Raw genomic sequence first — 27623 nt, 5'->3', positions numbered from 1 at the left:
GGATTAGTTGGACTGCAAGGCTACAAGCCTCCATCCAAGGTTTTCGTCCCACTGTGGTGTATTGTTGCCAGGAGCACAGCCACCACTGTGCATCTACTGTAACAAAGAGGACCTAGAGGGGAACATCAATCTGTGTGATAAGGATCGCCCCATATCACCTGTGGACCAAGGAAACCTCGCAGAGGCACCCCTGTTGACCGCATCACTAGAACAGCATCCTTGTGAGCATCTTTGCCGGTGTCCCTCAGCTTTAGAATCATTCTATCGTTTCCTGGGGAAGTTTTGTTGTACAGTTGGGAACTGGCCTTAAAAAAAAACAAAATCGCTCTAGTGGCCAGGTAACTGTGCACAGTATCCTTTCTGGCCCCCCAGAACTAGTCCCTGTCAGATTTGGTCGCCTAAGCGGAGCCGGAATACTCAAACTAACTTTTCAAACTTTACATTTACCAATGCTTGTTTGTGGTTGCATTTAAAAGTAGTTAAAAGTTCTAAAATCTGTAACTTGGGAACACTCAAGCCGATTTTTGATGAGCAGGTACTCTAAAAATTCATAAAAATACGCTCCATTTTAAGGTCATGCCTAAACAGTGCTTGTGCCATTGCCTCACGACCAGTTGTAGATGGTTTGTGAGATTCAGCTTAACCCAGTCATTGTGATTTGTGCATGCTAGCATCCGTTAAAAATCCTTGCTTGCTACTGGGTAACCTTACTCTTTGTCCCACCTTTTCCTTTTTTGTCTCCTCCCAGGTGATCGGACCAACTACTATCTAAATACACTGCTCACCATTGTTAGATGGGTTCAGGGACTACTTTAGATTTTTCATCTGGAACACTAGAGAGGAGTAAACATCTTTCCGAGGTCTGCTTTAAACAGGGTTGTAAATCTTATCTGGTCACATTTGCTGTGCATCCCAAGACTTTCCTCCCGCCTCTATTCAGCCTTACTTGTTTGTTTACATTGCAGGTCTAATTATTGTTTTACTTTGGAGGCTGTGCTAACATGTCTGCTTTCATTTTCACAATCGCTGGTTGCTTCCTGCTCGTGGCGCCTGCTCTCCCTGTGCAGTGTCTCATGTTTTGGTCGCCATTTGCAATGAGGGTTTTGCGCATTTTAAGAACACATCGCAAGTTGTTTCCTGATCATGACAGCCTGCTCTCCCTGTGCCCTCTCTCATTTTCTTGGTGTATTACATGTAATTGTTCCACCTTTGTGTGTCTTGTTCCCTCCCATGGCGATTTCACTTACAGTTCCTTTTAGTCATCCTTCAGGAGAAGGCAGTGCCTTGTGGGTGGGGGCCGGGCTTCACACACTGTTCTTCGGTGCTCTGTGCACTGCCCACCAGCTTGTTTACTTTTAGGAGCCGTGTTTGTGTTTTGGTGGCCATCCTCTCCCTGATAACTAGTGCAGCCATTTACCATGCCGTCACTTAATCTCCCTGTGCCATCCCCAACTGCCCCTTCAACCCTCCCACAACACTGCTTGCCTGCCCCCAGCACCCCTCTAGGGTCTCTGCTTGTTTTTTTTTCTTCTTTTAATTAAATATAAATTACTGCTTCATTTGCACTGCTGTCACTTAAACTCCCTGTGCTGTCCCCCCTCCCCCCACTCACCCCTCTCCCACAACACTGCTTGTTTTATGTATGTTTCTTTCTGTGCACTCTTTTAGGTTTGCTGCTTGAATCGTGTATCAGCACAGCACACGATTCCATGCTTAGGTGATGGGATTATTCCTCCTCACTTGCTGAAAACCATGACTTCAACAAACGTCTCTTAGCCTCTCTTTCCTCTCCTTTCCTTTATTTGTTCCCCTGGGAAATGGATCCTAAAAAGAAAGAACACTTTGCCTGCAAATGTCATCTTTATCTGACATTTTTTCTATTCCGATGAGCAGCCTTGGGGGAAAAAAAAAAAGGTTTAAAAATACCAAAAAAATAAACAAAGCAAGACAGAGTGGTTGCAAAGGGGGCAGATTGGTTATATTCACAAACACACACGTTGGCACCACTTTACAGTGTTTGCCAGTGAAGCGCTACTTTCGTTTTCTCGTCTTTCTTTGAACAACATGGTTTTCCCCGTCAAGGGACATGCACAGGCCTAGAGGTACTGCAATACCTGGATGATGCGTACAGTGGAAAACGTTTAACTTTGCTCCTCAGCTCACCTTTGGTCCACCAACAATAAATCCAACAGACTGCGTAGGGGCCCCTTCTGAATATGATGAATCCCACCACCTCCCTCTCGCCACACCCATTTCACACCGCCCACCTCTCTACAGTGTTCTAATCCAGCAACTGCCACCTCTACCCTCTTCCACTTATTCCCTCTTTGTCTCACTCCTCCTCCTCCTCACTTCCTGAAAACCATGACTTCAACAAACGTCTCCTACCCTCTCGTTCCTCTATTTGTTCCCCATGTGAAATAGATCCCAAAAAACAAAATAACACTTGGGCTACAATTGTCGGCTTTTTCTGACATTTTTCTATTCCGAAGAGCAGATTCCCCCTTATGAATATGATGAACCCCACCCACCCCCCCCTCACCACAGTCATCTCACACCACTCTCCTCCTCACAGTGTTCACTTATGCACTGCCACTGGCAGCTGCCCACCATCTTTCGTCCTCTTTCTCTTATTCCCACTCGTCTTTGTCTCGCTCCTTCTCACTTGCTGAAAACCATGACTTCAAGAAACGGCTCTTACCCTTGCTTTCCTCTCCTTTCCTTTATTTGTTCCTCTGTGAAATGGATACAAAAAAAGAAAGAAACACTTTGGCTGCAAAAGTCGTCTTTTTCTCAGGATGGACAGAAAAGAAAAAAAAAAAAAAAATACAGAGGGAAAAAAACGAAACAAAGCAAGATAGGGTGGTCACAAAGTGGACAGATTGTTTTTTGTTCACAACCACACACATTAGTGCCACTTGGAGAGTTTACCAGTGAAGTACTACTGTCTTTTACTCCTCTTTCTTTGAGCAACATTTAGGCCTACTTACATGTCCCATGCGCTGCTGGTAAGTCACTTTTTCCCATATCAAAAATTGACGCACCGGTGGGGCAAGGTGCTTGTACATAACCCCTACTGTTTTCCCCAGGTGGAGAATTGCACCACTCCTGGCGGTACTGCAATACCTGGTTGATGCGCAGAGTCAAAAACTATTAACATGATCCTTATCAGCTGTTTTCCTTATTTTAGTTCATAAAATGTGCACTGCGGCTCGGTGTTCCGGGATGTGGTCTTTTTAAACCTTACTGCTTGTGTTATGTCCGGATATAAGCAATGGACATTGAAACAGGTCCCTTCTGGGCCCTATAGTCATGTCCTTAAATTTTCTGACAAAAACACTCATTGATTTCTGAATAGTAAGTGTAAAAGCATTAAGGTAACCATGTTTTTCCTGCTTACATTTCAAATGCTTTACTTAATCCGGCATTCCCTATGAGTGTTTGCATTTTCCAGGTTGTTGTTATTTTTATTTTTCAAGCCAGCATGTTACTCGTCTCCCCTCCTTCATAACCTAATTCCAATTTTCTAGTTCTCCAGTGCAGCAAGGCCATACGAATGGCAATAGCGCTATGCAAATATCACCACCCCATAGAATATAAAAAACAAAAGTGGAAAACACTGTCATTTTCAACACCACATGCTCTAACTTTCACAAATGCAAGACTGATTGCACTGCAAATGCTTGTTATAAATTGGTATTGTGTCTTTTTATTAATGTCCAATTTTCTTATTTTGCTATGTGGTGCTGTTAAATGTTTTACATCAAGATTCTTTGCTAAGCCTTACTGACTGCAGCCGCAGCTACCCAGCGTTCAGCTAGAGGTTACGAAGACAATACTGTTCCTTCCCAAAAAGGTCCCTGGGAGTTTACTCCACAATAAGGCTACCCATCCCTATCATAGTACACCCACATCCTCACAATTTGCAAGTTATCTACAGTAATTCAGCTTCATTACCACTAATGAGCACAAGTAATCTGCTGAAAAATGGAAGGTGTAGTTAGTGAGTCAAAAGCAAAAAACATGCAGAGTTTGGGCAGAGAAATCTCGGACAATTGCCACCGTGGAAGGACAGCGGAATAGCTTTATAGGCTAAGTATCAGAACCTTGCAGAGGAGGTTTTACGATCCCACATAACAAAGGAAGGACTGTAAAGCAAATAAGGATAACTAAAATCGGGACAAAAGCATAAAGGTGCACTTGCAGGCTCATTTGTTGACTAGCTAAATTATTGGTTTCTAGGCACCTGAAAATGCATACCTTACTGAGTTATTCATCCAAGCTGATATTTTTGGGCAACTGTACCGAAACAGGAAAAAGTTTGGGTCCTGAAAGGTATTTTCCTTATCAACAGGAGAGGCAGTCTTTGGGGAAAAAAAAAGACAAACCTTTTTATTCCTTGATTTCCAATTTTATCCCACATGTCAACTCTGATTTTGCTCTGTTCATCCATTTTCTTTTTCTAAAGTCATAAAAATGAGAAAAGACTCCTACGGTAGTCTCCAGTGTGAAAGGAAGCACCACTTTAACAGATCCAAACGTTTTCAGAGTAATTAATATTAAAGTTCCGGTCCCACATACTTTCACCTCAGTGCAAAGAAACTTGTGATAGATCAGTTCAGTGTGTCTGAAGAGTTCAACTGCAGGCCTATGTGCCTCTTTGAGCTATTTGCCCCATAGAGTGTGATCTACTCCAGGATGTGCAATGACTTAAGCAGAGTTCCGACGTACGAGCACCCCTCAGCTGTATCTTCCAGATCAAGAGACGGTTACCCGGTACCGTAGGAGGCTAGGTGTTTCCAAAGCTTACTGCTAAAGAATTATGGCACAAGTCTTACTTGTACGGGCTTTGAAGACTCTGTCTCCACCCCATGTACATAATTACTAACTGTACATGAAAGCCTTTGCAGAAAACATGCCTGCACATCATCCAGACACGATTCTTCTGCGCCTACCTGAACACAAACAAGACAGAATTCCAGTTATTTGCCCAGAAAATGCCAAGAAAAACAAACAGTACAAACCAAGTTCAATTACATGAATCTTGATGGCTTTGAGTCACAACTTTTACGGACTGCAAAGTCCCTTGTATTCACCCTGGACAACCTCGTCGAAAGGAACACATTGCCAAAAAAACACATAGATAGCCAGGTACCAGTTCAATCTTCTCAAAGGAAAACAAAAAAAAAGTATTTCTTCCAGAAAACGACTTTAGAACTGCTGTTAAAGACGTTGTACATTCACATTTGGATGATGGATTCGCCCTGCTCCATGACTTCAGAATCCACAGTGGTACACAAGAGGGTTCTAAATGCCACATGTTGAAACTGCCATCCTTGGTGTGGCTTCCCTCTAATGTTTTACCTTCAGGCCTCCTGTTTTTGCTGACTTCGTTTTTGTTGACCTTGGATTCTGTGAACTTTACCACTGCTAACCAATGTTAAAGTGTATGTACTTTTTCCCTAAAACTTATTAATATTGGAATATACCCAATTGGCATATTTAACTTACTTACAAGTCCCTAGTGAAGTGCACTATATGCGCTCAAGGCCTGTAAATTAAATGAGACTGGTGGGCCTGCAGCACCGATTGTGCCACCCATTTAAGTAGCCCTATAAACATGTCTCAGGCCTGCCACTGCAGAACCTGTTTGTGCAGTTTTGAACTGCCCTTTTGACCGGGCAAAATAAACATTTTGCCAGGCCCAAACATTCCTTTTTAAAACACGTAAGTCACCTGTAGGGTAGGCCCTGGACAGCCTAGAGGGCACAGTGCAATGTAAAAAATAGAACATATACTTTTAAGACTTATAGGTCCTGGTGGGAAAAAAAACTCTTAAATTAGGTTTTCACCACTGGAAGACCTATATCTCCCATAGTTGGAATTGCCTTATTACACCTTATAAGCGTAATTTCTAAATGGGAAGATATGCCCCCTTCAAGTTTGGTGTCTCCGGAATCACAATTTAAAATCCTTGTAGTGTAGTCTGATTTTCAACTGCAATTCTGAAAATGCCACTTTTACCAAGTTGGAATTTTCTTGCCTTAACCATCTGGTGCCTGCAGCCTGTCTCTGGTCTCATGACTGGTTGCAGTTGGGCTTTGTGAACCACACAATGGTGGCTTTGGTGTGACTTGGTGGGTCATCCTGGGCAGGATGGGAGGGAGGAGCTGAACACAGCCTCACACCTGAATAGACTGTGTCCTGTTCCCACACAAAGGACTGCATATCCCTTGTAGTTAGCCTAGAGCCAGGGCAGGACATCTATGCACTTAAAAGGCAGGTCTTTAAAATATTCCAGGAGTCAAAGGCATCACTAGGTATAAGAACTGAACCACAAACACCACCACTTGAGTACACTTCTGGACCCGTAGATACTCTGCCAGGAAGAATGACTGCTGTGCTGCTGAAGGACTGCTACTCTGTTAAACTGCATTATCTTGGACTTGTGCTTTGCTGTGCTGACCTGATCCCTACTGCCCACTTGCCTGGGAGTGAAAAGGACTGGACCTGCATCTCTCAAACCTAGAAACCAGAGAGGCTCAAAGAGCCAACTAGCCAGCCTCCTGATCTGAAGTATCAGGAACATAAACGACCACCTTGCTTATGTACCTGGACTGTGACATTAGTGAGTGTACCCTGTCAAGTGGTGCTACCGCAGCACTGGACCCTTGGAATTGGGCCTAAGCTGCTTACCAGCTGAACCTACATACCCTCTTTGCTGAGCATTACACCCTCGAGCAGAACAGACACATCAGTACTACTGCATGGATGGGATCCAGCACAAGACTAGCATTGCCGTGGCACCCTGCATTTTTTGGTTCGATACATCACCTCTGGAACCGGTACACGACTTCCACAGAGTGGATCCTCGCATCTTTCGTCGATAGCAGCCTGGACGACGAAGCTCTGCATCCCAGCTTCATCGCTCACTGGAACCGATGCTTCACCTCAGCTGCGCAAAGCATCCCAAACGCCAGCCCTTGCAATCCAAGCCCAGTCAATGGGACCCCTGACGCAACAGAACCTTGCACTGTAGCTTCGCCACATCTCGGAACCTACGCATCTTTGACTCAGATCCACGCAATGCTCCACAACCAGGATTTAAGATACTTTGTTCAGTGGGGCTAACTGGATCCGGCCCGCGCTACATCTCAGTCTGCCTGAACTTTTGAAGGGTTGGCAAGGATGTCTGTACTCCTCCGAACACTATCTTATGTGAACAGGAGTACCCAAGTAAATTAAGTGCTAGGACTTAAAGATCAATATGCTTCTTTTGAGGTGGTTTTGTGGGAGCCAGACAAAGTTATAGCCTATGCTTGTCAAGCAAGAATCCCAGTTTCCACTTTAAAAAATGTAAAAAATAAACAGCGCTCTATACCATGTAAATTATGTTGTTATGTCGCGAGCTTTTCAGTGGAATTAACCAGTATGCACATGTGGCAAGCTGTTCTTGGCGCTGCAGGTAAACTTGGTGGAGCTTGCAAGTGCCAGCGGTGGGGTGGACGGAAAATTGGAGTGGAAACTGAAGAATATTTTTGTGATAGTGCTACATGCAGACACCGCTGGTTCTTTCTGAAGAGAGCACAGAGTTATGAAGAAATCAACATGAACAGGAGATTAAAATTTAGGAAAAGCAGGTTCTGGATGGTCTCGGTCAGTCCAATGAGACTTGAATTTTGACCTCACCTGGTGGTGTGAAGGTTTATTGTGATGCTACCTTACTTCTCATCTGTCAGATTTAAGATCTGAACGAAGCAGCAGGTATTCAAATGTTCCTGACTGCAGGTAGGCAGTTGCTTAGGTGTGAGGGGAGACTTTGTATAAGCAGCTTTCAGGTCAGCACTGCCAGGAGTAGCATACACACAGCCTACTTGAAAGTACAATGTGCAAAGCATTGTAACATTCACGTCATCTCCACAGGGATCAATGTGCATTATCGGCTTACATCCTCTTCACTGTGATCAGAGATTACGGACATTTAGTACAGTGAGTGCAAAGCATTCCAGTTCTTGCCTAGTAACTGGTATAGCATTTGAAGAAGCATTTCACAACATTCTGGAATTTTTGCTGAATAATGATTTCAGTGGCAACATTTAAAGAGTGGCAAGTGTGCAAAGAATAAAGATTATATGAACACCACATTGATGTAATCTTAAAAATAGGAACTAAAGGCAAATTAACTAACAGCCATCTATACCTTGCTGAAGTATAAAAAGTCAAAATATTGTAAACACAAAAATTGCACCTACTGATCATCAGGCATTGCTTTGACCCCATCGACATTCACACACAGAGTCTGGTTTCCTCCCAGAACTCTGTGCAGCGATTCTACTAACTGCTGTTGTTGGCTCCGGATATCAGACTCCTTTTTATTGAAAAGCAAAACCAGAAGGCCATCTTCATCTTTATTGTTAGGAATACAGCTGTAACCAACAGCCTGGAGAAAGACAAATGTTAACATTTTAAAAGTATACGCTGAAATCATCTTTAAAATACAACCATTATCCCCAACATTCTATACAAAAAACAGACTTACATTAGGCCGTAATGATCAATGGCTGACAATAATGGGAAGGCAAAGTTAAGAAAAGCTGGCACGTGTTTCTAAGTGCAAAACAAATACTGAGAAGCCTCTCTTTAAATTTACATGGCTGTTTAGTGCCTGTGAGTTCTGAACGGATGGGGAAAACGACTTACAAAAGCATAACAATGGTGAACTTTCACATAACAAATGGATGAAATGATTAGAATTCTCCCGAATGCAAGTGAGATGATGAAGCAAACAAAAATCTAAGTTTACAGTTGCTCCTTACGAACTGTTGTCTGTGAGCTGTCAAATTGTCTCTGACAGTAGGAATCAAAAGCACTGGGATAAAACATCAAAGATTTAAAGTTTTGAGTCTGGGTGTTATGAATGAATGCTCCACACAGGTCCAGATTAGCACAGGTTTTATTTCTTATAAAAGGGCTTAAGGACACGGCGTGTACAGATTCCATCAGCTACTCCAGCCGTCACAGAATACAACAAATTCACTAAAAATGGGGACCAAAAGACGTCAAAATGCAAAGGAACAGCGCTAATCTCAATGTAAGATGGCCACCTGAGGACTTCAATACGCTGTGATTCAGCGTCGTTACTAACCTGACTTAACATGGTCGTCAAATGCCAAGCGTCATAACATCACAGTTTTCAATGCAATTGTTCATAATTCACACAGAAGCTTGCGCACTTCATCCAACGTGCTTGCAGCGCTTGTTGAGCTTAAGCATTTTCTCACACGCTGTACTAAATGCACAAGTCTATCGCAGTCTCAAATATACGATCTTCTTGGTGGCAATACATATACAAGCATAAGTTACTTACAGCTTTCCACAACTCGTTTAAAGAAATAACTTGCATCTACAATATTCTCTAACTGCTCCTTTAAGTTTAAATGCTGGTTTCTACGATGTCCGCCACTCGTCGCCAATTTTGTTATGAATGAACGCTCCACACAATCAACGTAGGTTTAAAAGAGCAGACAGGTACTGGTGGCACAGATTCCATCAACGACTCTAGGCATCTGTCCCACCAGTCCTCCACGAGGTTCCAAGTTCTACCCTTCCCTCTCGCATTATATCAAGCAACATCACACATGCATTCCACATTCCACTCGTACAGAAGATTACTAATAACTTGACATAACACTGGATCCCGGAGTTTAATGTGGTAAACTGCATGGCTAAACAGACAATTTGCAAACTAGTAGGAAAGACTGTGCACAAGTGCAAGTACACTATCTTATGAGAATGTATTTGCCCAGTTGATAACACTTCAGCAAACTAGTATAATCAACTCAGTCCACACAGTGACTTTATAAAAAATAAATTAAAAAAAAAACGTATTTATTGATCATTTTAGTAGAGTTGAAGTCAGTACATGAAAGCACACATCAAGCACAGCTTGTCAAGACTGGTATAATGACATTATAGAATACTACAGTACACAAAGAAGCAAAATAACAGTACCAGTCCCATACAGCTTCAGCCACAACAAGAGGGGTAGAAGGAAGTGGGGGGGGTAGGCTGCCCATCATTGTGGGACCAGCAGAGGATGGTTATGACTCAATAAGGAAAGGTTTTGCTAGGTCCCAGTAGGAGGAGATTGATTATATGCCATTTGGAAAAATTTGGAGATTTATTTTACCAATGCTTGTTTGAAAATTTGAAATTTGGTTTTGCAAATGATTACTGGGATGGAATAGATTTTGCCAATGCTTGTTTGAAGATGTTCTCAGCGTTCCTAGTGTGATTTGTGATTGAGTTAGGGTTTTTGCGCTTGCACTGCTTAAGTAAATCGCAAGTGAATTGTGATGTTAGTGAGAATTAGGGAGTTGGCGTAGTCCAATGTAGTTTTTTAGGGAGTGTACGTACTCCAAAGGGAGCATGTAGGGAAGTCGTTGAACTTCAATTGTGTGTGGCGCCTTATGCTCACAAATTGCCCAAGTGGTTGTTGATGTCCGGACCCTGCATGGTCTAAAACTCTGGAGTATTGATACAAGTACACTTGGGTTTTTGTTGTAACTTGTCTGTTTTAGTAGGTCGATCGGGTGTGATTAACACATTCTCCAGGAATTTGGTCAAAGGGGAGTGTTAGTTTGACCAATACTGGCGATTCCTGAGTGCACAGGGAGGATCTACTATTTGGTCAAGGGTAGAATTTGCTGGTCGAAGTTTCCTTGCAAGTCAGAGAAATCTAAAGTTGAATGAGCAGTTGTTAGAGCTAAATGCCGCAATCGAAAATTCCGTGAGGCTTTTGAAGTGTTTGTGTCCTTTACCTGTAGCAAGCAGACAAGTTGGTATGTTGATTATTCTTTATTAGTGCTGGCAATATTTTGCATTTGTTTTGTCAGATTTTAATTTCGAGAGGACAAGACGCTATACTGTCAGCTTGTGTGCTTAAGAGTGACGTTACATGTGTCCGCACTGAGATAAGTCGACTGGCGAAAGGGAGCTCGTGAACAGATTGATGGACAACCGTGAAGGGCTATTGGTCGAGAGAGGCAAGTGAAGAGCATTTTGGGATTGAATTACTCGCGGTTTTTAATTTAATTGTAGTTTTGGGTCAAATCTGAGTAAAAATGAAAAATTTCAAAGTAATTAAGAGTGCGCTAAGGGGAGATGAATATATTCCAGCTAGAGTAGAATAAATTCGCCCGCCAGAGGCACTCCGGCATATATCATAATTGAGAAAGGTACAGGAGCATGTCTTTGGTTAAAACATTGGTGCAAAATTACAGAGATGGAAGAGAGTTTAGAGTTTCCTGTCCATGGAACTTTTAATATGAGAATTTTACAAATTCAGAAAAGTGCTTTAAGATTTAAAACCTCCTCCGAGACCAGCACAATTTGAAGCTCTAGCTATTTGGGAATTAGTGGCCAGACAACCAGAGAAATTAAAATTTGAGAGAAGAATGAGAAAAGCGAAGAACACATTAGCAGAAGCTAGATGGGACAATGAGCTAAAGTTTTGGAGCACAGAGACTTTACAGGGAATTAAAATGTTTCCTGCAATTACACAAGAGAAAGGGAGCGGTGTCAAACAAAAGACTAAAAAGAAAAATAAAGACTCTTCTGAAGAAGATGAGTCGAAGTCAGTTAAGGCTGGAAATCATAGACTTATGATGATGAATCAGATGATGAAGAATATATAATGCAGTAACTGAGAAATCGTCCTCCACCATATGCAGCACAAGAGATAAGTCCAAGTACTAGTACTGACTCAAGTGCTCCAGTAAAACAGAGTGAAGTACAGGTCACAACTAATGTCCCTGCTATTACTGTTACTCAGACACCTCTGATTCAGACTGTCGCACCTGTAATCTACCCTACTGTTCCTGTTGTGAGTTCCGCGCCGCGTATAACACGCACGTCTATTGTACAGTCATCACAGGCATATCAGAAACCACTGATGGTCCAGACAGTCTACACTTAGTTTAGTGTCTCCAGTACCGCTTCAGAATATTCAGGGGTACACACCTGTCGTAAGTTCACAGACGAGTTCTTCAACTTTGACAGGTCAAAATTCAGGAGTAATATACTCAAGAACTCAGAATGTTCAGACGGGTCCAAAAGCATTGACAGTACCTGTTACTATTGGGCCTGTTGTACCATTGTTTTCCCAGGGAAATAACGAGAAAAATGTACAGAATGTTTTCAATTCAAATGCAGAAATGGAGAGATTGAATGTTCACACGGGAGTCATGTCTCCAATGAACCAGATTTTCGACAAGACTAATTGATTTGAGTTGTTCCAGAAATTCACAGATTTCAGAGACTCCATGTATTATTTCACAGGGCACACCAAATGTAAAACAATAACATACCAAATGTAAATAATAATAATAATGTTTCATTACAAGGTTTGACAGCTCAGCAGTTAACAGACTGGCTACAAAAGACAAGTGGAACGAAGATGAAGGCAAATACTGAGAGGGAAAATTCACTAAACCTGGCAATGCTTGAATTAGAAATAAATGAAATAATTGAGGGAACAATTGATGTGAATAGAATAGATTCAGATAATGAAGATGAGTTACGCTTCACATGTAAAATTGTTACACACAGTGCAGGATTGGTACACCAGAAATTAGCAGACCTTGCAGAGAAATAGGATATAGATCTTAAGAAAACAAAGCAACTGAGAAGTTACAGGTTAGAAATTCATTCAAAAGATTTTGAGAACATGAGAATACCAGGAATGAAGATTCATATTAAAGAATTAATTCAGAATATCCAATTATGGGGAGCATTAGATAAATGGGAAGCAGATGGGTGAAGAAAGGAGATTAGAAGAAAAAGGAGTCTGCAAATTTGAGTACTAATGCACAAAAGACTGATAATACAGTAAAAGTATTCCAAGTAGAGAAATTCCAGGAGGGAATTTTGTGCATGTTCCTTGGAGCAGAAGTGATATTTTGTTGTTTACAAATGACTACCTGAGATTGAGAGAGAAACCACTGGAATGGTACCAGCAAACAGATGGGTTTGTAAAGCTTTCAAAATGCCAGTGGGAATTCTTGACTACCCTGCTAGAAATAGTGGTTCTGGCTGATTTATGGGTTGAATGCAAGAGGAGTGTAGACTGGCCAACAACAGAGCCTCCACAAGATCCAGTTACAGGTGCACCATCACCTGATGTAATGAAGTACTATTACAGAGTGATCGAATTTTTGAAAACAAGAATTCCACTCAAAATTATTGATTGCAGAGAACTGATAGGACAGCACAGGAAGCAAAATAGTTAATACATGCATACAAGAGATTACTGCAAGCGTTTAAACATTACATTGGCACAGAAACAATTGAGCCAAAAGACGAGATTCATTTTGTGTTTAGATTTGTTGAAGGTTTGAGGCCTGAAATTGGACAGATGCTTAAGAGTAATCTGATTTGTTTGCAAGCAAAACCGGTTGATGAAGTATTACAGTTTTGCGAAATACTGATAGTGATGAGGCTGAAATGAAGCAGAAGAAATTGAAGGAAAAGGCGATGGTGATGCAGATTAAAGCAGCACAATCAGGGATGCAGGGAAATTATTCTCAGCAACAGGGAGACCTGTTGTTTCAGAACCAAGCAAAAGGTAGAGGTCATGGTGGAAATGGAGGTGACAATCGCATCAATCCAAATCTGATGGTCAATTTGGATGATATGCAGGCAATAAAAAGGATGTTACCTTTTCACAGTTGCGTTTTTGGGGGCATTGAAAGTGTGCGTGTCCAATGTTGGTACAAGAAGGCATGGTTATGCAGATAAATGAAAACAATCAGTTTCCAAATTTGAGAGGTCCTAATTTGAATGTCCAAAATTATCAGATGCAGATTTCTCAGCAAATGCAAAGTCCTCAACCAATGCAGGAAATACAAATGCCACATTTCCAGGTGCCACAGTCACAGTTAATTCAGCCTCAGGTACAAAGGTACCAAAGCAACAAATGCAAATACCTCAAGCTCCAATGGTGGGCAGCAGATGAGGCTTTCTCAGCGGAACAGGTCAAAAGTTAAATCACAGTAATCATACAGTTCAACAGTTCACACTTCACAGCAAGGATGAATCGAATGATGAAGTGATAAATGATGGAATGATGGATGTGAGTGAAAGTTCGGATAAAGAAGAATGTATGTTAGCAGCTTCATTAGAGGTGGTTCAAAAGGATCCTTATGTAAATAGAAAGTTAATGAGTCATGATGTTTCATTCCTAGTTGATACAGGAGCTACACATTCAGTAGTGAGAAAAGAAGAAGTTCCTACTGTGCCACTTTCTAGGAAAACAATACAGATTGTAGGAGTTACAAATCAGCTTCTGACAATCCTGATTACTGAACCAGTCCCTGTTAAAATTAGAAACTTTACAGGACTACACAAATTTGTTTGATTACCTGTTCAAATGATGGAATTGCTCCAGATGAATAGTGATGATGATTCATCTATGCAAACTGAATGCGATTCAGTGAATGAAAAGTTAAACCTAATGTAGTTTTTCCACAGAATCTGCAATATCACATGACACCAGATATAACTGAAGGAGTAATTCCTTTAATTGAAGACTTTGTGAAACAGGTAGATCTTTCACAAGCATTTTTCTCTGTCCTTCTTTATGAGGACAGTCAGTTTCTTTTCGGTTTTAAATTCTGTAATAAGGTCTACAGTTGGTGTAGAATTGTACAAGGTTTTTCAGAATCACAGTCAATATTTAAATCAGGTGTTGGAAAAGAATTTGGAGCCACTGGAAATGCCTTTCCAACCAGCATTAGCTCAGCACGTTGATGATCTTTTGGTTGCTTCAATGACAAAAGACGTATGCAGGCAAGATACAATTGCTTTGTTGAATCATTTGGGAGAGAATAGAGATAGAGTGTCCCCAGCGAAATTACAGTACTGTCAGAAAGAAGTGAAATATTTGGGACACCAAATAGAAAAGGGTGTGAGACACGTTTTCAAAGAGAGGGTTACAGCTATTTTGCAGATGAATCCTCCAGTCACACAAAGAGATGTCAGGATGTTTCTGGGAATAGGGAGTTATTGTCACCAATGGATTCCCAATGTTTCTGTATTTCAAAGCCATTATAGAGACTGACCCACAAGGACATAACAGATCCAGTACCCGTCAATGGAGAGTGCATGAAAGCTTGTACCGAGTTGAGAGAGTTTGTGCAGAGCACCAGCTTTGGGAATGCCTGACTACATGAAACCATTTACACTGTTTTGTCATGAAAAAAATGTATGTGTATGATCTGTTCTTACACAGGTACATGGTGGCGTAAAACGCCCTGTAGCATATTTTTCTGCTACTTTGGATCCAGTCGCCGCAGCTTTACCTGGCTGTTTGCAAACTGTGGCAGAGGTTAGTACCTCCATATCACAATGTGAAGCTATTGTGTGTGACATCCTTTAACTGTTTTGGTCCCTCACTCTATTGAAATTTTGCTGACCTGTACGAAAATGTTGGTTTAATCCAAAGTTTAGACTGGTTGCAGTAGCAATTTGTCACAGGCTCATCACCTGCCAACACAACAACATGGGAAAAAGAACTATTGTCAATTTGAGTCACATTAGAAGAACAGGAGGGCCATTTAACAGAATGCAAATGGATATCATTGAGATGTCTGTGCGTGGTGGTTTGAGATATGTGTTGGTGATTGTTTGTATTTTTAGTCACTGGATTGAAGCTTACCCTACCCTTAGAAATGATAGTCTCACAGCTGCAAAGCTTTTGCTTAGAGAATTGATACTAAGGTTCGGATTTTCAGCTTCTTTAGAATCAGACAGAGGAAGCCACTTTAATAACGAAGTGATAAAATTACTATGTTCAGTCTTAAACATTGAGCAGAAGTTGCACTGTAGCTATCGACCTGAAGCATCTAGATAGGTAGAGCAAATAAATGGCACAATGAAAGCACATCTTGCAAAGATGTGCGCATCTACGAATCTGAAATGGCCAGATGAGTTGCCTTGGGTTTTGATGAGCATGAGAAACACACCTGATAGAATGACAGGACTGTCTCCCCATGAAATCCTCATGGGTACAGCAATGAGGATGCCAGCGGTTCCTGCAAATGCTCTTGTGAATATAACATATGATATGGTGCTGGATTACTGCAAGAATCTAGCTGATGTGGTTCGCTCTTTCTCTCATCAGGTGGAAGCGATAAGTGGGCAGCCATCCCAGGACCAGTGTCACAGTCTGCAGGCTCGCAACTGGGTGGTGGTCAAGAAGCATGTGAGAAAAACTTGTCTTGAACCTGGGTGGAAGGGTCTGTATCAAGTTGTACTTGTGACTATGACTGCTGTGAAGTGCACTGGGATGCTGAACTGGATTCATGCTAGTCACACGAGGAAAGTGCCCTATCCACTAGAAGATGAAAATGAGTTGTTGAGAGTACTGACAACTATTGAGCAGTGTCAAGAAGCAAGAAGAGACTGTGGAAACAAAAACAGAGACAGTGCAAACTGATGAAGATCCAGGAACAGCTCTGAGAGATGAAATAGTGGTTCCTGAAGTTGCTCAAGCATCAGCAAATGAAACAGGAGGGTGAAGTCGAAGGAGAGCTCTCCCAGAAGCAGACGAGTGGGAAGATCAGTTGAAACTAATTAAGTTTCCTGAAGAAGCAGCTGATGAAGGAGTTGAGTTGGATCAAAGTCATACAGATTTGACTCCTCCTGAGTTGGTGAATGGTGCAGGTACATCAAGTCAAAGGGAAAATCCTGCCGAAGCAAGAAGGGCTATAAGTCTAGTTTTGCAAAAGACGCTGTCAAAGAAACTTGTGAAGGGAGACAAGTGGTTTGAATTATAGACAAATGAAAAAGTTCCAGATGTACTGCAGACATTAAATGAAGAACCAGACAACAACAAGAGCTAGCACAGATGAAGATCTAAGTGAAGGAGAAATAAGTGCAAACCGAAGATCGAAAGGGAAGAGAGTTGCAAGTCGAAGATACTCTGGTCCTGAATGGGCATACTGTGCAGTAGATGAGTGGCAACGATAATTTTTGTCATTTTGTTTTGATCTTCAATTTCCAGATCAAGATTTTGGAACTTGAATTTGTTTTTGATTTGAAACTAAAGTGCCAGCTGAACAAGAAGAATATTACATGCTATAAGTGCATTTTACAATTGTTGTTTGTAAGGAAATGCCTCCTTGGCATGGTTACTCCCTGACTTTTTGCCTTTGCTGATGCTATGTTTTGATTTGAAAGTGTGTTGAGGCCTGCTAACCAGGCCCCAGCACCAGTGTTCTTTCCCTAACCTGTACTTTTGTTTACACAATTGGCACACCCTGGCATCCAGGTAAGTCCCTTGTAACTGGTACCCCTGGTACCAAGGGCCCTGATGCCAGGGAAGGTCTCAATCAGCACAGACACACTGCTTGCCAGCTTGTGTGTGCTGGTGAGGACAAAACAAGTAAGTTGACATGGCACTCCCCTCAGGGTGCCATGCCAACCTCACACTGCCTATGCAGTATAGATAAGTCACCCCTCTAGCAGGCCTTACAGCCCTAAGGCAGGGTGCACTATACCATAGGTGAGGGCACCAGTGCATGAGCACTGTGCCCCTGCAGTGTCTAAGCAAAACCTTAGACATTGTAAGTGCAGGGTAGCCATAAGAGTATATGGTCTGGGAGTCTGTCAAACACGAACTCCACAGCACCATAATGGCTACACTGAAAACTGGGAAGTTTGGTATCAAACTTCTCAGCACAATAAATGCACACTGATGCCAGTGTACAGTTTTTTGTAAAATACACCCCAGAGGGAACCTTAGAGGTGCCCCCTGAAACCTTAACCAACTACCTGTGTAGGCTGACTGGTTTTAGCAGCCTGCCACACTCGAGACATGTTGCTGGCCACATGCGGAGAGTGCCTTTGTCACTCTGTGGCTAGTAACAAAGCCTGCACTGGGTGGAGATGCTTATCACCTCCCCCTTGCAGGAGCTGTAACACCTGGCGGTGAGCCTCAAAGGCTCACCCCCTTTGTTCCAGCACCACAGGGCATTCCAGCTAGTGGAGTTGCCCGCCCCCTCCGGCCACGGCCCCACTTTTGGCGGCAAGACCGGAGGAGATAATGAGAAAAACAAGGAGGAGTCACTGACCAGTCAGGACGGCCCCTAAGGCAACCTGAGCTGAAGTGACTCTGACTTTTAGGAATCCTCCATCTTGCAGATGGAGGATCCCCCCAATAGGGATAGGAATGTGACCCCCTCCCCTTGGGAGGAGGCACAAAGAGGGTGTAGCCACCCTCAGGGCTAGTAGCCATTGGCTACTGCCCTCCCTGACCTAAACACACCCCTAAATTCTGTATTTAGGGGCTCCCCAGAACCTAGGAACTCAGATTCCTGCAACCTAAGAAGAAGAGGACTGCTGAGCTGAAAAACCCTGCAGAGAAGACAGAGACACCAACTGTTTTGGCCCCAGCCCTACCGGCCTGTCTCCCCCCTTCGGAAGAAAACTGCTCCAGCGACGCTTTCCCCAGGACCAGCGACCTATGAATCATCAGAGGACTGCCCTGCTCTAAAAGGACCAAGAAACTCCCGAGAACAGCGGCCCTGTTCACCCAAGACTGCAACTTTGTTTCCAAAGAAGTAACTTAAAGACAACAGCATTTCCCGCCAGCAGCGTGAGACTTGCAACTCTGCACCCGACACCCCCGGCTCGACTTGTGGAGAAACAACACTTCAGGGAGGACTCCCCGGCGACTCCGAGACTGTGAGTAACCAAAGTTGTCCCCCCTGAGCCCCCACAGCGACGCCTGCAAAGGGAATCCCGAGGCTCCCCCTGACCGCCTGACTACCAGATCCCGACGCCTGGAAAAGACCCTGCACCCGCAGCCCCCAGGACCTGAAAGATCGGAACTCCAGTGCAGGAGTGACCCCCAGGAGGCCCTCTCCCTTGCCCAGGTGGTGGCTACCCAGAGTATCCCCCCCCTTGCCTGCATCGCTGAAGAGACCCCTTGGTCTCCCATAGATTCCAATTGAAAACCGAACGTGTGTTTGCACACTGCACCCGCCCGCCCCCGTGCTGCTGAGGGTGTACTTTCTGTGCTAACTTGTGTCCCCCCCGGTGCCCTACAAAACCCCCCTGGTCTGCCCTGCGAAGACGCGGGTACTTACCTGCTGGCAGACTGGAACCGGGGCACCCCCTTCTCCATTGAAGCCTATGCGTTTTGGGCACCACTTTGAACTCTGCACCTGACCGGCCCTGAGCTGCTGGTGTGGTAACTTTGGGGTTGCTCTGAACCCCCAACGGTGGGCTACCTTGGACCCAAACTTGAACCCCGTAGGTGGTTTACTTACCTGCAAGAACTAACAATTACTTACCTCCCCTAGGAACTGTGAAAATTGCACTATCTAGTTTTAAAATAGCTATATGTGTTTTATTTGAAAAGTATATATGCTATTGTGATTATTCAAAGTTCCTAAAGTACTTACCTGTAATACCTTTCATGCAAAGTACTACATGTAGAATTTGAACCTGTGGTTCTTAAAATAAACTAAGAAAATATATTTTTCTATACAAAAACCTATTGGCCTGGAATTGTCTCTGAGTGTGTGTTCCTCATTTATTGCCTGTGTGTGTACAACAAATGCTTAACACTACTCCTTTGATAAGCCTACTGCTCGACCACACTACCACAAAATAGAGCATTAGTATGATCTCTTTTTGCCACTATCTTACCTCTAAGGGGAACCCTTGGACTCTGTGCATACTATTCCTTACTTTGAAATAGTGCATACAGAGCCAACTTCCTACATTGGTGGATCAGCGGTGGGGTACAAGACTTTGCATTTGCTGGACTACTCAGCCAATACCTGATCACACGACAAATTCCCAAAATTGTCATTAGAAATTGATTTTTGCAATTTGAACTATTTTTCTAAATTCTTAAAAGTCCTGCTAGGGCCTTGTGTTAGTCCCTGTTAGCTAGGGCCTTGTGTTAGTCCCTGTTAGCATTTCTTTTAGAGTTTAAAAGTTTTGTGAAAGTTTGAATTAGATTCTAGAACTAGTTTTAGATTCTTAAAAAGTATTCCAACTTTTAGAAACATAATGTCTAGTGCAGAGATGAATGTGGAGGAACTCGACCTCACACCTTACCTCCATCTTAAGATGAGGGAGCTAAGGTCACTCTACAAACTTAAAAAAATCACAATTGGCTCGAGACCCTCCAAGCAACAGCTCCAGGAGCTTTTGGCAGAGTTTGAAAAAGCCAACCCCTCTGAGGATGACAACCCAGAGGATGATGATAGTGACTTGGAGGAGAATTCCCCCCCTCCAGTCCTACTTAGGGAGAACAGGGCCACTCAAGCCCTGTCTCCAAATATACTAGTCAGAGATGCTGCTTCCCTCACAGGAGGGGCCAGCACCTCTGAAATCACTGAGGATAACCTCAGTGAAGAGGACCTCCTGCTAGCCAGGATGGCCAAAAGATTGGCTTTGGAAAGACAGATCCTAGCCATAGAAAGGGAAAGACAAGAGATGGGCCTAGTTCCCATCAATGGTGGCAGCAACATAAATAGGGTCAGAGATTCTCCTGACATGTTGAAAATCCCTAAAAAGATTGTAACTAAATATGAAGATGGTGATGACATCACCAAATGGTTCACAGCTTTTGAGAGGGCTTGTGTAACCATAAAAGTAAGCAGATCTCACTGGGGTGCTCTCCTTTGGGAAATGTTCACTGGAAAGTGTAGGGATAGACTCCTCACACTCTAGAAAAGATGCAGAATCTTATGACCTCATGAGGGGAACCCTGATTGAGGGCTTTGGATTCTCCACTGAGGAGTATAGAATTAGATTCAGGGGGGCTCAAAAATCCTCTAGCCAGACCTGGGTGGATTTTGTGGACTACTCAGTGAAAACACTGGATGGTTAGATTCAAGGCAGTGGTGTAAATGATTATGATGGGCTGTACAATTTATTTGAGAAAGAACACCTATTAAGTAATTGTTTCAATGATAAACTGCATCAGCATCTGGTAGACCTAGGACCAATTTCTCCCCAAGAATTGGGAAGGAAGGCGGACCATTGGGTCAAGACTAGGGTGACCAAGACTTCCACAGGGGGTGACCAAAAGAAAGGGGTCACAAAGCCTCCCCAGGGGAAGAGTGTTGAGACATCCAAAAACAAAAATAGTAAAGAGTCTTCTTCAGGCCCCCAAAAACCTGCACAGGAGGGTGGGCCCAGAGCCTCTTCACAAAACAATTTTGGGTACAAGGGTAAAAACTTTGATCCCAAAAAGGCCTGGTGTCGTGGCTGTAATCAGCCTGAACACCAAACTGGAGACAAGGCCTGTCCCAAGAAAAGTACCACTTCCAACTCCACTCCAGCTAACACTGGAATGGCTAGTATCCAAGTGGGATCAACAGTGTGCCCAGAGCAAATCAGGTGTCACACTGAAGCTACATTAGTCTCTGAGGGTGGGGTGGATTTAGCCACACTGGCTGCCTGGCCTCCTAACATGCAAAAATACAGGCAGCAGCTCTTAATTAATGGGACAAGTGTAGAAGGCCTGAGGGATTCAGGTGCCAGTGTCACCATGGTGACAGAGAAACTGGTTTCCCCTGGTCAATACCTGGCTGGACAAACTTATCCAGTCACCAATGCCGACAATCAAACTAAAGTACATCCCATGGCTATGGTAACTTTAGAGTGGGGAGGGGTCAATGGCCTGAAACAGGTGGTGGTCTCCTCAAATATCCCAGTAGACTGTTTGCTTGGAAATTACCTGGAGTCCTCAGCATGGGCTGAGGTAGAACTGAAAACCCATGCAACCATGCTGGGTATCCCTGAACTGATGTGTGTCAAGACAAGGGCACAGTGCAAGGCTCAGGGTGAAAAAGTAGAGCTGGAGCCTGGAAAAAAGGGCCCAGCCTACCAAGAGGAAAGGAAAGACAACTGGGAAACCAGCTGCAACACAACAACAACAAAAAGAGAACCTCTCTTCTCAGGAAGAAGTTCTGCCCTCTGAGGGAACTGAGCCTATGGAGTTGGAACCTTATCAGGTTGAGCTCTTAGGCCCAGGGGGACCCTCAAGGGAGCAGTTGTGTAAGGGGCAAGAAACCTGTCCCTCTCTTGAAGGCCTTAGGCAGCAAGCTGCTGAAGAGTCCAATGGCAAGAGAACTGGAACACATAGGGTCTATTGGGAAGATGGACTCCTGTACACTGAGGCAAGAGATCCCAAACCTGGTGCCACTAGGAGAGTGGTAGTGCCTCAGGAGTTCAGAGAGTTCATACTGACCTTAGCCCATGGTATTCCTCTTGCTGGGCATTTGGGACAAACCAAGACATGGGAGAGGCTAGTCAACCACTTCTACTGGCCCAACATGTCCCAGAAAGTCAAGGAGTTTTGTGTCTCCTGTACCACCTGTCAAGCCAGTGGTAAGACAGGTGGACATCCAAAGGCCCCCCTCATTCCACTTCCAGTGGTGGGGGTCCCCTTTGAAAGAGTGGGTGTGGACATAGTGGGTCCACTTGAACCTCCCAGAGCCTCAGGGAACATGTACATACTAGTAGCAGTGGATCATGCTACTAGATACCCTGAAGCTATTCCCCTTAGGTCGACTACTGCCCCTGCAGTAGCCAAGGCCCTCATTGGTATCTTTACCAGAGTGGGTTTCCCTAAGGAGGTGGTGTCTGACAGAGGTACCAACATCATGTCAGCATACCTGAAACACATGTGCAATGAGTGTGGAGTGACTTATAAATTCACTAAACCCTATCATCCACAAACTAATGGCCTTGTTGAGAGATTCAACAAGACATTAAAAGGCATGATCATGGGGCTCCCAGAAAAACTCAAAAGGAGGTGGGATGTCCTCTTCCCATGTCTGCTCTTTGCTTACAGAGAGGTGCCTCAGAAGGGAGTAGGGTTCTCACCCTTTGAACTTCTGTTTGGCCATCCTGTAAGGGGACCACTAGCTCTTGTGAAAGGAGGCTGGGAGAGACCTCTTCATGAGCCTAAACAAGACATAGTGGACTATGTACTTGGCCTACGTTCAAGGATGGCAGAGTACATGGAAAAGGCAAGTAAAAACCTTGAGGCCAGCCAACAGCTCCAGAAGTTTTGGTATGACCAAAAGGCTGCAATGGTTGAATTTCAACCAGGGCAGAAAGTCTGGGTTTTGGAGCCTGTGGCTCCCAGGGCACTTCAGGACAGATGGAGTGGCCCTTACACAGTGCTAGAGAAGAAGAGTCAGGTCACCTACCTGGTGGACCTAGGCACTAGCAGGAGCCCCAAGAGGGTGATCCATGTGAACCGCCTAAAGCTCTTCCATGATAGGTCTGATGTGAATCTGTTGATGGAAACAGATGAGGACCAGGAAGCTGAGAGTGAACCTCTCCTCGATCTCCTCTCATCAAACCCTAAAGATGGTTCAGTAGATGGAGTGATCTATTCACTCACCCTCTCTGGCCAACAGCAATCTGACTGCAGGAAGGTCCTGCAACAGTTTGCTGAGCTCTTTTCCCTAACCCCTGGTCAGACACACCTGTGTACCCATGATGTGGACACAGGATACAGCATGTCTGTCAAAAACAAAATATTCAGACAGTCTGACCAAGTTAAGGAAAGCATCAAGGTGGAAGTCCACAAGATGCTGGAATTGGGAGTAATTGAGCACTCTGACAGCCCCTGGGCTAGCCCAGTGGTCTTAGTCCCCAAACCTCACACCAAAGATGGAAAGAGAGAAATTAGGTTTTGTGTGGACTACAGAGGACTTAATTCTGTCACCAAGACAGATGCCCATCCCATTCCAAGGGCTGATGAACTGATTGATAAATTAGGTGCTGCCAAATTCTTAAGTACCTTTGACTTAACAGCAGGGTACTGGCAAATCAAAATGGCACCTGGAGCAAAAGAAAAGACAGCATTCTCCACTCCTGATGGGCATTATCAGTTTACTGTTATGCCCTTTGGTTTAAAGAATGCCCCTGCCACCTTCCAAAGGTTGGTGAATCAAGTCCTTGCTGGCTTGGAATCCTTTAGTGCAGCTTATCTTGATATTGCTGTCTTTAGCTCCAGCTGGCAGGATCACCTGGTCCACCTGAAGAAGGTTTTGAAGGCTCTGCAATCAGCAGGCCTCTCTATCAAAGCATCCAAATGCCAGATAGGGCGGGGAACTGTGGTTTACTTGGGACACCTTGTAGGTGGAGGCCAAGTTCAGCCACTCCAGCCTAAGATCCAGTCTATTCTGGACTGGGCAGCTCCAAAGACCCAGACTCAAGTCAGGGCATTCCTTGGCTTGACTGGGTATTCCAGGAGGTTTGTGAAGGGATATGGATCAATAGTGACAGCCCTCACAGAACTCACCTCCAAGAAAATGCCCAAGAAGGTAAACTGGACTGTAGAATGCCAACAGGCCTTTGACACCCTGAAACAAGCAATGTGCACAGCACCAGTTCTAAAAGCTCCAGATTACTCCAAGCAGTTCATTGTGCAGACAGATGCCTCTGAACATGGGATAGGGGCAGTTTTGTCCCAAACAAATGATGATGGCCTTGACCAGCCTGTTGCTTTCATTAGCAGGAGGTTACTCCCCAGGGAGCAGCGTTGGAGTGCCATTGAGAGGGAGGCCTTTGCTGTGATTTGGTCCCTGAAGAAGCTGAGACCATACCTCTTTGGTACTCACTTTGTAGTTCAAACTGACCACAGACCTCTCAGATGGCTGATGCAAATGAAAGGTGAAAATCCAAAACTGTTGAGGTGGTCCATCTCCCTACAGGGAATGGACTTTATAGTGGAACACAGACCTGGGACTGCCCATGCCAATGCAGATGGCCTTTCCAGATTCTTCCACTTAGAAAATGAAGACTCTCTTGGGAAAGGTTAGTCTCATCCTCTTTCGTTTGGGGGAGGGGTTGTGTAAGGAAATGCCTCCTTGGCATGGTTACCCCCTGACTTTTTGCCTTTGCTGATGCTATGTTTTGATTTGAAAGTGTGCTGAGGCCTGCTAACCAGGCCCCAGCACCAGTGTTCTTTCCCTAACCTGTACTTTTGTTTACACAATTGGCACACCCTGGCATCCAGGTAAGTCCCTTGTAACTGGTACCCCTGGTACCAAGGGCCCTGATGCCAGGGAAGGTCTCTAAGGGCTGCAGCATATCTTATGCCACCCTGGGGACCCCCCACTCAGCACAGACACACTGCTTGCCAGCTTGTGTGTGCTGGTGAGGACAAAACAAGTAAGTCGACATGGCACTCCCCTCAGGGTGCAATGCCAACCTCACACTGCCTATGCAGTATAGATAAGTCACCCCTCTAGCAGGCCTTACAGCCCTAAGGCAGGGTGCACTATACCATAGGTGAGGGCACCAGTGCATGAGCACTGGGCCCCTACAGTGTCTAAGCAAAACCTTAGACATTGTAAGTGCAGGGTAGCCATAAGAGCATATGGTCTGGGAGTCTGTCAAACACGAACTCCACAGCACCATAATGGCTACACTGAAAACTGGGAAGTTTGGTATCAAACTTCTCAGCACAATAAATGCACACTGATGCCAGTGTACAGTTTATTGTAAAATACACCCCAGAGGGCACCTTAGAGGTGCCCCCTGAAACCTTAACCAACTACCTGTGTAGGCTGACTGGTTTTAGCAGCCTGCCACACTCGAGACATGTTGCTGGCCACATGGGGAGAGTGCCTTTGTCACTCTGTGGCTAGTAACAAAGCCTGCACTGGGTGGAGATACTTATCACTTCCCCCTTGCAGGAGCTGTAACACCTGGCGGTGAGCCTCAAATGCTCACCCCCTTTGTTCCAGCACCACAGGGCATTCCAGCTAGTGGAGTTGCCCGCCCCCTCCGGCCACGGCCCCAGTTTTGGCAGCAAGACTGGAGGAGATAATGAGAAAAACAAGGAGGAGTCACTGACCAGTCAGGACGGCCCCTAAGGCAACCTGAGCTGAAGTGACTCTGACTTTTAGGAATCCTCCATCTTGCAGATGGAGGATCCCCCCAATAGGGATAGGAATGTGACCCCCTCCCCTTTGGAGGAGGCACAAAGAGGGTGTAGCCACCCTCAGGGCTAGTAGCCATTGGCTACTGCCCTCCCTGACCTAAACGCACCCCTAAATTCTGTATTTAGGGGCTCCCCAGAACCCAGGAACTCAGATTCCTGCAACCTAAGAAGAAGAGGACTGCTGAGCTGAAAAACCCTGCAGAGAAGACAGAGAAACCAACTGCTTTGGCCCCAGCCCTACCGGCCTGTCTCCCCCGTTTGGAAGAAAACTGCTCCAGCGACGCTTTCCCCAGGACCAGCGACCTCTGAATCCTCAGAGGACTGCCCTGCTCTAAAAAGGACCAAGAAACTCCTGAGAACAGCGGCCCTGTTCACCCAAGACTGCAACTTTGTTTCCAAAGAAGCAACTTAAAGACAACAGCATTTCCCGCCAGAAGCGTGAGACTTGCAACTCTGCACCCGACGCCCCCGGCTCGACTTGTGGAGAAACAACAACACTTCAGGGAGGATTCCCCGGCGACTCAGAGACTGTGAGTAACCAAAGTTGTCCCCCCTTAACCCCCCACAGCAACGCCTGCAGAGGGAATCCCGAGGCTCCCCCTGACCGCGACTGCCTGACTCCCAGATCCCGACGCCTGGAAAAGACCCTGCACCCGCAGCCCCCAGGACCTGAAAGATCGGAACTCCATTGCAGGAGTGACCCCCAGGAGGCCCTCTCCCTTGCCCAGGTGGTGGCTACCCCGAGGAGCCCCCCCCCCCTTGCCTGCATCGCTGAAGAGACCCCTTGGTCTCCCATTGATTCCAATTGAAAACCCGACGTGTGTTTGCACACTGCACCCGGCCGCCCCCGTGCTGCTGAGGGTGTACTTTCTGTGCTAACTAGTGTCCCCCCCGGTGCCCTACAAAACCCCCCTGGTCTGCCCTCCGAAGACGCGGGTACTTACCTGCTGGCAGACTGGAACCGGGGCACCCCCTTCTCCATTGAAGCCTATGCGTTTTGGGCACCACTTTGAACTCTGCACCTGACCCGACTCTTTTTGCCACGATCTTACCTCTAAGGGGAACCCTTGGACTCTGTGCATACTATTCCTTACTTTGAAATAGTGCATACAGAGCCAACTTCCTACATTGTTTAATAGACTATGACATGCTGAAAGAGACTTTGAAACAGATTAATGACAAACTGAACTGTTGAGAAGCTACTGAACAAACATTTTTGTCAACAGTTCTGAAGAAGAGTCTGAAAGCTGTAAATAACTGCAAAGAAAATTATTTTTGTTTTTGATTCTTTGCTTCATAGTTGAATATTTTTCTTTTCTTCTTCTTTCGGATTCATTACAGGATGGAAAACAATCACAACAGAGTGAAAACTAATAGGTGTTGTAAGTGGATGTGTATTGCTTTGGAAATTGTTTGTGCGCTAGTGTGTTTGTTGTTGACTGTGATCATAAGTATTCATCACACACCTGAAAATAGTTATATTAGTTCTCTAGAGACAACTACATTTTCAAAGTTAGAAAAGTTTAATAGTGATGATAAATACTTACATTTATACCACTGACAAGGAGATCCTTTTTCTAATGTTTTCTATTGCTTGTTATACGAATATGTTGAGACAATGAACGTGAGAGTG

The 27623-nt window shown here is 44.5% G+C and overlaps 1 protein-coding gene across 2 annotated transcripts in view; it reads right to left on the bottom strand.

Annotated features, from left to right (window-relative positions):
* Positions 1-27623, bottom strand: part of NUP54 (nucleoporin 54) — a 128125-nt gene that overhangs the window by 55939 nt on the left and 44563 nt on the right. For both annotated transcript variants that reach the window (XM_069236842.1, XM_069236841.1), the window contains one exon: positions 8253-8440. In XM_069236842.1, coding sequence (XP_069092943.1) covers positions 8253-8440 — 188 coding nt within the window. The remainder of the gene's footprint in view (positions 1-8252; positions 8441-27623) is intronic.

Source organism: Pleurodeles waltl, chromosome 1_2, assembly GCF_031143425.1.
Source record: "Pleurodeles waltl isolate 20211129_DDA chromosome 1_2, aPleWal1.hap1.20221129, whole genome shotgun sequence".
In the NCBI taxonomy this organism is placed as follows: domain Eukaryota; kingdom Metazoa; phylum Chordata; class Amphibia; order Caudata; family Salamandridae; genus Pleurodeles; species Pleurodeles waltl.
This window is presented reverse-complemented; position numbering and strand designations above follow the sequence as displayed.